Source organism: Glycine soja, chromosome 11 (assembly GCF_004193775.1).
Source record: "Glycine soja cultivar W05 chromosome 11, ASM419377v2, whole genome shotgun sequence".
Lineage (NCBI taxonomy): Eukaryota > Viridiplantae > Streptophyta > Magnoliopsida > Fabales > Fabaceae > Glycine > Glycine soja.
In genome coordinates this window covers 9,722,725-9,734,822 of record NC_041012.1, presented here as the reverse complement: position 1 = coordinate 9,734,822, position 12,098 = coordinate 9,722,725, and the positions used below count along the sequence as shown (strand labels likewise).

The following is a 12,098-nucleotide window of genomic DNA, read 5'->3' as shown; positions in this document are numbered from 1 at the left end:
CTTTTCTGGAAATTTCCATATTTGCAAATTTGAGTTTGTTGTGATTATACAATAAATCAAATGATGGACAATTACAGGATAAATAAATGAAAGGTATAAAATATGAAGGGTATAAACAAAATGGATTTTTTTTTCTTTTTCTTTTTGGTTTTGGCTCTTTCTGAACACACTTACACACCACACACAGTAGTAATTCTCATTTGATTTTATGCGCAACACTGTTGTTGGCCGGTCATATTGTTTTGCAATGTTCAGATACGTCCTGTATGATATTGATTTATATGTATAGTTTACATATTTTGGACGAAATCCATTTCTTTTAATAGTTTATGCGATGGCTGGTGGTGACATAGTTGTTCTTTGTATGTGAGGGTGTCTTGGGTTGTGAGCAATTACTCTGAACTAACTAGCAAATAAAGTAATGACATTTACATGGTGCTATGTACACAGCCTTTTCAACACTTTATTCATTAACTTTACCTTATTATCACCTTTTATTTTTCACACTTAATTTCCTGTAAAATATTAGTCTGTCTAGTATAATAATCATACTACTGAGTGGAAAGTTAACACATTGTTTTGGCGTGTAATTAGGATACTTTTCTGAAGTAGGGACTCTAGAAAATAAAAAATGTATGGTCATTGATCAAAGTTTTATGATGCACACCCACCCAACCCAACCCCCAGTTTATTTGTTTTAGTCCAATAGTTATTATAACTGCTAAATAATCGTGAATTAATAGTAGTCAAATAGTCAAATTTTGGCTTAAAATTAATTATTTAGCAGTTATTTATAATTAAAAGTTGAAAAAATTAATTAAATTGAATTTCTGGTTGCAGATACGAAAAATGAGGGTATATTAAGCAAAAAATGGCAACAGAAAGGAAGAGAAAGAAGGAATTCTGAAGTAGGCCCAGCCCAACAGTGGCGCTAAGCGCGCATCAGGCGCTAAGCGCGCATCAGGCGCTAAGCGAGAAACCGTTACGCGCGCTAAGCCCAGCTAGACGCCCAGCGCGCGATCCAACAGAAGCACAGGCTAAGCCTGCATGGCGCGCCTTTCTCTCTCTATATTCTTTGTTTTATTATCCTCATTCTTCCTTTCTTCCCCAATTGTAAGCCCTCAATGGCCATTAGTGGCTAATCCCCTAGTTAGGACCTGGCAGGCCTAAAAAGCCAACGATGTACGATGAGCTTCAAGAGTTATCAATGCAAAAGGAATTTATTTCAGGTTTTTCTGTTCTAATTCTTTTCTCGTTATCTTGCATTTGTTCTTAAACTTCTTTTGAGTTTTATTCGCTCGGGAGAGGGTATTTCCCAATAAATAATTAAGATTCAATACATGCATCGGTTTTAGGGGTTATACGCTTGGGAAAGGGTAACACCTAATAGAACATCTTAAGAAAAGAATCCTTGGGTTAGCATTGCTAGGCATAGAATGATAATCCACTGCTCATGCATTTAAGCAACATCTAGAACTTTACCTTAATGCATTTTAATTATTGAATTTTCGCAAAGACATTTGGAAGATAGGTAGTTAAAATAGGCTTGCCAACGTGAGGCATCAGGGGCAAGTAATTAACAGATGTGGGTAGAACTAATACCAGTGCATTGGTATCATATTTACATGCATCGTAGGCCAATTGGGTTTGTCGGGTCTTGGCATCTTTATCAATTGTTTTTCCTTTTAAACAATTTGTTTTAGTAATAGCACTCTATTCCTATATTTATTCCTGCTTTTATTATTTTACTCTTACTTACAAATTGAGAAGTATCTAATAAGTGCAATAAAATCCCTGCGGAACGATACTCGGACTTCCGAGGTTTACTACTTAAGAGCGGTTTACTACTTAAGAGCGATTGGTACACTTGCCAAAGTCTCAACAAGCTAATATGTACCACTTTAAAAGCCATTTACTATATCCACTCCCCTTTGTTTCTAAGTACACTCCCCTTCTTTTTTAAGCTCAAATAACCTTCTTATCTCAAAACCTCCCCCCCCCCCCCCAACAATGTACTCCTTCCATGAAAATCAAAACATTTTCTCTCTCTTTCATTATAATTCTTCCTTTCTTTTACTACATTTTTTACTTCCATGACAACAAAATATTCCTTTCTTTCTCACTTTCTTAGTTTTACTGATCTAGTAGCTTTATCCTCTTGCTACAAACTAGAAAAAGTGCTAAAGTGCTTACAAGATTTGAATCTTCATACATGATTTACACATGTTGTGTAATTTAGTTAGAGGTTTAAGTGGTGAGGTATAGGTACATTAGAATGTTTTCTTTATGTATCATTATTCTGAAATGATCTTCTTTTTAGATTTTGGGATAAATGTAACATGTTTTTTTCATTAAATTTTGGAAAGTACTTTCTAAACAAATTTTGACTTCTGGAAAATACTTTTTACATTATAAAATTAAAATTGTATTTTGAAAAGTACTTTCTGAAATTATATATGTTTTGGAAACTACCTTCTAGAATGACGTTTAAATTCTTGTATTCTAGAAAGTACTTTTTGGAATACAAAAATTTAAACATTAATTTTGAAATATACATTATGGATAGAGGTATTTTGGGTATAGTGAGCATTAATAATACTAAGGGGAGTTTACTTAGAAAAAAAGGAATGAATATAATAAATGCCCTTTAATGTTAACATCTTTTTGAACCCATTATCTTTTGGGTCCAGACAACTGTTGAACCCAAATCAAAGACAATTGTTTTGTGCACCAGTCAAATTGTTGATACACACAACATAAGATGAGAAATTTTAATATTGTTCTTCTATAAAGCTGATATGGATTCGTAATTTGTAAGAGTAAGCTTATGGATTTATAATCCATAAGTTTATGGTAAACTTATGGATTCACAATTTGTAAGTTTACGTAGTTGTAAACGGATTATTTGTTATGAATTCATTTACGGATTGTGAATCCGCAAGTTTATGGATTACATAAACTTATAAATTATGAATTCATAAACTTACTCTTAGAGATTATGGATCCATATTAGCTTTAAGGAAGGACAATATTGGAATTACTCATCTTGTGTTGGTTGTATTAGCAATTTGACTGGTGTGCAAGGCAATTGCCCATATTAAAACGTTTACAATTTATTAAGGGACAATTTGTCACCTTTTTTGTTTTTTTCCCTCTTCTCACTTTCTTTTTTCTATATTTCCCCCCTTAAAAACAACCCTTCTAAAAAAAATTGAGAATGTAATAAATATATTTTGGAAAGTAAAATTCAAAAGTGTTCAAATTTTAACACTAGTAAAAATTAATTTCAGAAGCTAACAACTACTGAATGAACATATGGTCAATATATAGTTTATCGTTTATGCATGTGTGCAAAAGTAACGACATGTGAGGGGGACTCTTTGAGAGGTTCAATGCAATAACCTATGCCAGGGCCAAAGTTCAATTTGAGTGACTTTCATCCTTGTTTGGAAAAATGTATATGTGTTTATTTTTTATCATGTATGTCATGATGATCACATTATGTTTATTTGCAACATATAGAATTAAGGTTTGGAAAATCACATTATGTTTATTATTATGTATGTCAATTGAGGAAGGTTGTACATATTTAGAGGAGAAGAAAGACTCGTAACTATTATTTTTATATATACAACATTTTGTACCTTTTGTATTTGATTATATTTGACTATTATTTTTAATTCTGTAATATTTGTCTCGTTTACTTTATTTATCCAATAATTTTAATTGTATTTTTTTACATCGCCTATTATAACAAAAACTCAACAACAAATACTCTTAAGTAAACATTACTTTTAGAAATTAAATTTCGGAAGCTTGTAATATTTTCATACTTTCAAAATTTAATTCTTGAAATGAAAAATCTAACCACAAATACAATAACATTGTGGGAATAAAATTTAATAAAAATTTGAAAGGGGGCGTGCTTAGAGAAAAAAAAATGGTTATGGACTTCATTGTAATGAGCCCAAAAAATTCCTTATTAAGCAAATGGGTGGGCAATTCACATTTTCAATTACTAACCATTTTCATGAATTTAAATCTTAAATAAGAATTAATTGTTAATTTTTTATTAACAACTGGAATTACTTATAATTTAAAGAAGTTTATCATACAATCACATTTCCATGGACAATATTATATTTTTGTTGTTGATGTACGGACAGTCAATATATTTAATTAACCCTTGTTTTGGATTTAATTAACCAACCTTGATACAAGTGTTTAGTGTCGTAATAAAACAAAACACGATACTGTTACTAGCAATTTTTTTCTCCCTCTGTAGGAGTTTCATAAGCGTGACTCCATGCACACTGGAACGAATTTAAACACAGCTGGTGCATATGAATGAAGCCTTACTCATCTCCGACTACTCGTATTTTTACTCGTCACTATATAAGACCAAAATCGCGCCACCTCCATCACTTCTCATTCATTTTTCGATCCATTTCGAAACCGAAAACCCTCTTCTTCCTCGCTCCGACTTCCGAAATCGTAACCGAATCGGATTCAGCTGAGAATATGGCACAGCTCGAAGAAGAAAAAGCGCGGCGGCGGCGGGAGCGGTCGCCGGAGCAAGGGAAGAACACAGTCCAAAGATCACGCTTCTCAATTCGGCGCCGACGATTACGATCAGCTCTCCGAAGATATTACCGCATTGTAAGCTCTCTCCTTAGCTCCATCGTGCTTATCTATTAACATCGATTCGAATTTGACGCAATTGATCTTCGTTTATTCGTTGACGTGAAATGTACGTGTTGTTGTTGTTTGTATAGATGCGCAATTTTCGAAGAAGACTGCAAGGTTCTTCCAGGATCGCCTCCTCGTGTAGTTATTAAGCTCAGTGTTTGCACTTTTTTATTTTTTCTCTTCTTATGTTATAAGATATAGAAAGACTAGATAGTCTATGCTGTTGGGAAATTTGAGGGGAGCAAATATGGGGAGATTTACACATAAACTTGACATTATACTTTAATCCAAATTTTAAGACTCAGATTTATGGATCTTTTCTTCACTTATTTATATGGTGTTCAATTTTTCTATTTTTAGTAGACTTTACCTCAAACTTCTATTCTAACATATGCATAATATAGTGTAAGTCATCCAATCACAATAAATTTAATGACTTTTATAATAATTAGCTTTAAACTCATACTTATCATGATTTTTGATTGATTGACAATGTATAGAAATTAAACTTTGATTTGCATATTTTTACACTGATATGATTTCTAATTGGTTGACAGTGTATAAAAATTAGACTCTGATATTGTATAGTTTAGAGTGATAGTGCCGTTAATAATTATCTCGTTGTTCGTTGGTTTCTGCATGAAATTGAGCAGGCCTTACTAAGGATATGGGTTATGAGGACCTAGACGTTTCTGCTGTTCTTGCTATCAGGCAAGTTTAGTTACTGAGCCTTTCCTTTTTTTCTATAGGGGAGCTTCGTTGCTGCCAGCTCAATCACTGTCTCTTTCTGTTTCTTGTTAGGTGCTTGCCTGGGTATCCCTTCAAGTGCCCCAAGTTGCAGATTACTCCGGAGAAAGGGTTATCAGAAGCTGATGCTAAAAAGCTTTTGTCGCTCTTCCAAGATCTGGTCTTACTCTTCCGCTGTTGTTAATTGGTGATGCTTTGTGTAGTAACTTTGTGATCATATTTGTGGCAAGGATGAAATTGTGGTTAGAACAACCATGTCTTGTTGTGCCAAAGTTTATAGAAAGGGCACTGGTCACCTAAAGCTGGAATAAATATATCAAAACAAAACATCTTTAAAATGTGACCTGTAGAACTTCCACTGAAAAATTAAGGTAGGAATAGGATTGAAGGTGAAGGTGTATGGCACCAGAATGGCAAGATGCAGGATACTAAATTTAGTATATTACTAGATGGTTTAACTTTGAATTCTCCAGTGTTACTTTTGCTTTTAGTTCCTAAAAGTCTCATCGTTTCTCTTGCTAAAGACTAGGAAAATAATCGAAGGATAGTTATTCAACAGGAAATAGTATTTTAGCCTGTTGCACAATATAAATATTTATTTTTATATTATTAAAATTCACAGTACATAAATGTTTTTGAATAAAAAATCAAATAAATAAATTATATCCAAGTCATTATAAATTATTGAAATTCAATTTAGAAATAGATATATAAGAGGGTAGATTAAAAGGTATAGACGGTTAAGATGATCAAATATGCAGATAAAGATAAAAGGAGAGAAGTTTCAAATGGCTGAGAGAGAATTTTTTCTGCTAGTTGTGTGGGTAGTGTGTGAAATGCATTTCCAAAGGAGATAAGAGAGAGTTTATTGAGAATGAGCCTCACTCTTCAAATTGTGTGTTCTAATTTATGATATAGGAGTAGATTTTCCAGACGTGGTTCAATTAATCTTTCAATGGCTTGTCTTTTGTCATCTTAATTTTCAGTTTAACTGGATACATCTTTGTGTCATATTTATGGCTTCTCTTTGATGATGAGTTCATTGATGTAGGGGATTTGCTATTTCTAATATGCAGAGAGGCTGGGAAACCTTGTCATATTCTTGATCCCCCCTACTCCCTGGTTCCTCGTGTTCTTTTTTGGGTCCCTAGTTTCGATCCGGCGTGAAGGCATATTTTAATAAACTTATTATTTGACTAAATTCACTTTTGGTCAATTAAGTTTCCTTGTTTTGTTTTAGTATATAAAGTTTTAAATGTTTAATTTTATTTTTTTATGTTTTTAAATTTTTTATTTTGGTACTTTGTTTTGCATTTTTCCTAAAAAAACATTCACACTTCTTCAACTTTGGAATTTCAAATAATTAATGTAAAATAGTAGCGGTTTTTCCGTCACTATCTTTTGTTTTATTTTAAAAAATAAAGCACTGCAAATGCTTTGTGTAGATGACACTACCCACCAACAAAAGCTCTCTTTCTCTATACCAAAATTCTTCAATGTTAATTACTCTTTTCTTGTCAATCTTTGTAACACTTCATTTTTAAAAAAATAAATTAAAAAATATTTTATTTAAAAATAAATAGAGTTTTAAAAAATAATGAGATTTTGTAATCAAATAAATAAGAACAAATAGTTTTATTAATTAAAATAATGTTTTAAGGTACATAAAATAAATATGTGTTTTTAGAAAATAAAAAAAATGCTTTATTTTCATTTGATAAACAGTAAACTAGAATTCCTTTTTACAAAATAATAAAAATAGAGTAAATAATAGACTGAGATTACTCTACATATAAATAAAGACTTATTAGGTTAGTTTTCTTTCATTCTTTTCCAAAATCTTCTCTTTTTTCTTGCATACAACCAAATTTGTCCCAGTAAAACTATGATCCCAGATTCGTTAACCGTTGGATAATTATGAAATTTGGACACTACCTTCGCAACTTATTTTAAAAAATTCCTACCATTGGGATTGAGATTTCAATCTCTTCTCCTTCTCTCTAATACTTGGAAACCCTAGGAGCGCAACCTAAAGAAAAACTTGAGGAATCTTAGGGAACCACTATAAACGCTGTTATCAATGTCGGACTACACACGTGAGCCCGTTTAGAGATAATGGATGTGTTTATTGCAATTGTGATTAGAATGAATGTGTAGGGATCCTTAGAGAATTAAATTGTGATTTATTTTAGAATGTTTATTGTATTGTAATTCTTCCTTTACAATATATTTACGAAATTGTTGTGTTTGAAGGACCAATTAATGTCCCGATGCAAATTATTGTGAAATTGATATGTTATTATATTGAGTGTGAACCCTAGAAATTGAGACTTTTTTTAATTAGCGTGAATTGATGAAATTAAGTAAGGAGAGATTTACCGTAAAAGGGAGTGAGATATTGATTTTGTATTTTTCTCCTCTTCTTGCTTTTTAGGGATTTTTTTAGTTTAAAATTAATATTATAATTGAAATTGACCAAAGATTCCTAGTAGATTATGCGATGTATTTTTAGATAATATATATGAATTCATGTATACTTATTTTTACATTTATATATACATATATGTGTGTTTTAAAAATATTTGAGATTAACTCATGTTAATAATATCATATTATGCATGTTAGTTTGGAAAGGTATTTTCAATGGCACCTTTAGTTACTATATAAATTTACTTATGATAAAAAATTTATATAATTGAGTCCAATAGATTTACGGTCTACTTTTTATATATTTGAATTATTTACTCTTATGCCTTGTTTCATGTTAGTTACATGTGTGTGTGGGGGTGGGTGTGGGTGAGGGGTGTGTGAGGGGGGGGGGGGGGGAGGGGGTGTTAAACATGTTTGAAAACAAGTGTGAGATTATGAATATTGTATAATTCATGAGCAATATCTGTGTGTGTGGGGGGGGGGGTGTATGTGTGTGGTGTGTAAATATATGGTAAAGCGTTCATATAATTATTTGTGATTGGTGCATTGAAAGCTTACTTTGAAATTCATGATCTAATATGATGTGTGCTAGTTTTATATATATAGATTTATCTATATATTTATTTACATTAATATTTGATTAAATAATATTGTAGTGTTGTTATAGTATGATTCTAAAAATTATTCAAGTGTTGGAGTGTTAGAATATTATGGTTAGATTTAATGTACATGTGTATGTTGTAACTTATAAATATTGTTATGAATGTTATGAAGATGTATAAATAAACATGAGACATAATGACATATCATTTTGCGATTATGAAATTGTAATTGAAATTAAGTATAAGTGACAAGTTGAACATGTGTTAATCTATGTGATACACGTGAACATGTGATGGTGGATTATGATATTGTGAGATGTTAAATTATGGACATGTGATATGATTGTGATTGTGAATAAGTGTGTGGTTAATACTTAATGTAATATGAGTTGTGAGTTGTAAATTATACAATAACCCGACTCGTGTTTACCTTGAGAAAAGTATTTATGCGCGAGGTGTTAAAAGGAAAATGTAAGGTTCAAAGTTAAGAACCTAAAGTGTTAAATTGTAGCGCAATGTGTTAAACGTGTTTGAAAACAAGTGTGAGGTTGTAGATATTGTATAATTCATGAGCAATGTTTGTGTGTAAAAGTTGTTTTAGGGGTTAGACCTAAATTAGGAAGGTAAGGTCCAAACAGATTCTTCAAAGTCTAGGCCTTGGAGGTAAATAAACTTGGTTTGAGTGTTCCTTTAAGTCTACGTTGATCCCATATGGTTGGAGCATTTTCGTAAAACAGAGTGACCCTGACTGGTCACCTTATCATTTTACTTAGTAAGAGTGACTTGACATACCCATCGTGTGGTATGTCTTGTTATGTACTCCTAAGTGCCTCAATATTGTTTTTCACTAACATGGTACCACATTGCATATAGGCTTGAGTCTTAATATAATTATTGTATAACGCCTGTGAATTGTTTATGAGATTGGTGAGTGTTGTTACATCTTGAGTCGAGTGTATGATTCATGTATAATGTGATTGATGATTGAAAAATAAATTTTTAAGGATAAAGTGGTGAAAAAACATGGATTGTATTAAGTTGAGTTATGTGATCAATATTTCTATAATGTATTTTGCTTATGTATTTGTTTATCCTTATTTTATTTAGAAATGTGATAACTCATTCCCTATGTGTTGTTTGTGTTTGGATCATGTGATGATCTCAAACATTGTGTTCGTGGGAGCAAATGACTAAGTGAATGATTTTAAAGAACATCGTACTAGAGGACGCTGGGACATAATGCTTTGATAGGATGTAACATTGGGACATGTTTTTCTGTTTCAATTGCATGATGTTCTGAACATGATATTTTACTTTATTTTAATCTAGTGCTTAACTTGTTTCCTTTTGTAAACTTGGATGACCTTGTTGCGAGTCGGGGATATCTTTAATAAGTTTTATTTGATAACAATGAAGAGAATGTGATCTTTTTACCTACGTGGATTTGTTTACATAATTTGAATAAAATTGATTTAATTAAATTTTATATTTTTATATGTTTTTCTTATTTATATGTACATCAAGGTATGTCACAATCTCTATTGCACTAATCACATATATTTTGTCACTTTCCCAACCCATATTACATCGTGTGAAACACTCTCATAAGAGCCTACGCACACGAAGCACCAATGTGGAACATGCTGTGGAGACCTCCGCAACAAAGTTGCTCTCATTCTTTTGCGACATGGTGCTGATGCAGCGAACTTCGCCTGCAATACCAAACTCATTTGCGAGTTCCACCACTCTACAAACGCTCAACCTTGATGTGGTGAACCACCACAACTTCTTGAATCCGTGAGGACGGTGGTGCGACGACGATGCTGCTACGCGACCTGATGCAACGCCGGTGATCCAATGTCGATGTTGTGACGACAACGATGGTGCGATGGCGAGCCTTATGACCAACACTAATGGAGTTTCCTATGTCAACGCCGCCCCTTCATGGTCATCATCGGATCTCTCTAACCCCTTTGCCTTTTCCTCTTCTTTATTTATCTCAAAGATTGAAATTTTTTGTTGTGGTGTTCTCTAAATCTTGTTTTTCCCTTGATGGCTTTGTGGATTTTCGTGGATTTGGAGTTGTGATGATTCTTTTAGTTCTCTAGATTTGGTTTGTTTGATAATTTTTTTAGGTTTGTGGAAAGTTGTTGAAGATGAGTTTTGGACTACATGGGTCATCGTTAATTTTTTTTTTTGTAGTGGTTTATTATTTTTAAAATAAAATAATGAACCAAAAGTGACATTACGTGTCATTGTTCTTTCCTTTATTTTTGTGCTAAAATTTCATCTCTAAATATATTATCTTGTGCTTACATATACATAGATAAATAGATATTGCAGTAAAAAAAAGATAAATAGAGATGGAGATAGTTAATAATGAGATTAAGAGTTATAAAATTTAATTCTATCCGTTTCAACTGTATTCCTAATAAGTGTTAAGAGTTAACAAGGAGAATAATAATAAGAAGGTACGAAAAAGAAAGAAAATTGTTCAAAAAAGAATTCATGAACAATAATCTCAATCACACCTGGTTATTTCAAATTTGTAAGTGCACTTCACACCTTTCTGTATTATCTCTTATTCAAAATTTTAATTGTATCAATTTTGCATTCTTTTTCCTTATCCTCAAATTCTACTCTATTATCTTCTTCAATATGACTCTCTTACTAATAATTATTTGTCACTCTTTTGGCATGAGAGCCTAAGCAATAGAAGAGGCTTAGAATTTGGTATTAACTTGGTTTCTAGTAGAAGTTTAGAAATATTAGTGTTAAGTTTATCACTGATAGATGCTAAGTCACTAATCAACCTCTAAATTAAGTGGTCATGGAAATAAAAAGAAGAAAAGATAGTCAATCCATCGATTTAGTTTAAATTTTTGTCAAGAGATACTCCCAGCACATAAAACGCTAACAAAGATTAAAATATGGCTAGATTTCTACAAGACTAAATAATCTTAATTTAGAAAGAGAACAAAAATATATTAAGATCCTTAATATCAAGCCAATAAGAAGAAAAATTTCGAACAAGAAAATGTAAATGATTAATATTAAGATATCTTGATAAAATTGGTCAATACCTCTTGGATAAAAAGAAAGAAACATATTAACGACGTTAATATTATCTTTAACTTAAGAAGAAATACACATGAAAGAAAAAGAATGCTGAACCAAGAGCAGACCACAATAAAACTATTACTTTGTCAAGAGATTTTTTTTATAAGCATAGAGCATTTGAAAGTCTTTGATAGTGACGGTATTAAGTTTTTAAAATTAGTTTAATCAATTATATTGGCAAGATTAATTTCAACTTGCCCTTATAGCTCAGTGGTAGAGCGTCAGTCTTGTAAACTGAAGGTCCGCAGTTCGATCCTGCGTGAGGGCATTATTTTTATGATAATGTGTTTTTCGTTCTTTTTCCCTACTTCTGTGTTAAATTACATAAAGTTCTATTATTTTGGACTCTTCAGTGATCTCAATTCTCAATATCACAAAGTACTGCCCCTAAGAAAAAATCCAATTTGTCATTTAATCATTAGATTATAATCCAACTCTTTCAGTTTCAAATGAATCAGAGAATTTAACGTAGATGATAAACTTTACAGAATTACAGCCAATAAAACGATA

General features: G+C 31.8%; 1 protein-coding gene and 1 non-coding gene across 2 annotated transcripts; both read left to right on the top strand.

Moving 5' to 3' along the window:
- The first annotated feature begins 4,303 nt into the window (after positions 1–4,303).
- On the top strand, positions 4,304–5,126 carry LOC114374913. Its single transcript, XM_028332638.1, has 2 exons — positions 4,304–4,659; positions 4,776–5,126. Exons 1-2 carry the CDS (start codon positions 4,348–4,350, stop codon positions 4,836–4,838), a joined length of 375 nt encoding a protein of 124 aa, XP_028188439.1. The 5' UTR covers positions 4,304–4,347; the 3' UTR covers positions 4,839–5,126.
- Positions 5,127–11,784: 6,658 nt separating this feature from the next.
- Positions 11,785–11,856, top strand: TRNAT-UGU. The gene has a single exon. It is a non-coding gene; the product is annotated as a tRNA-Thr (tRNA).
- The last annotated feature ends 242 nt before the right edge of the window (positions 11,857–12,098 follow it).

What these genes read in the sequence shown, in the direction of transcription:
- LOC114374913 (XM_028332638.1), top strand. Translation starts at nt 4,348, where the DNA reads ATGAAGCCTTACTCATCTCCGACTACTCGTATTTTTACTCGTCACTAT. An exon ending in TCCGAAGATATTACCGCATT is followed by an intron (nt 4,660 to 4,775) that starts GTAAGCTCTCTC and finishes TTGTTTGTATAG; the next exon opens with ATGCGCAATTTTCGAAGAAG.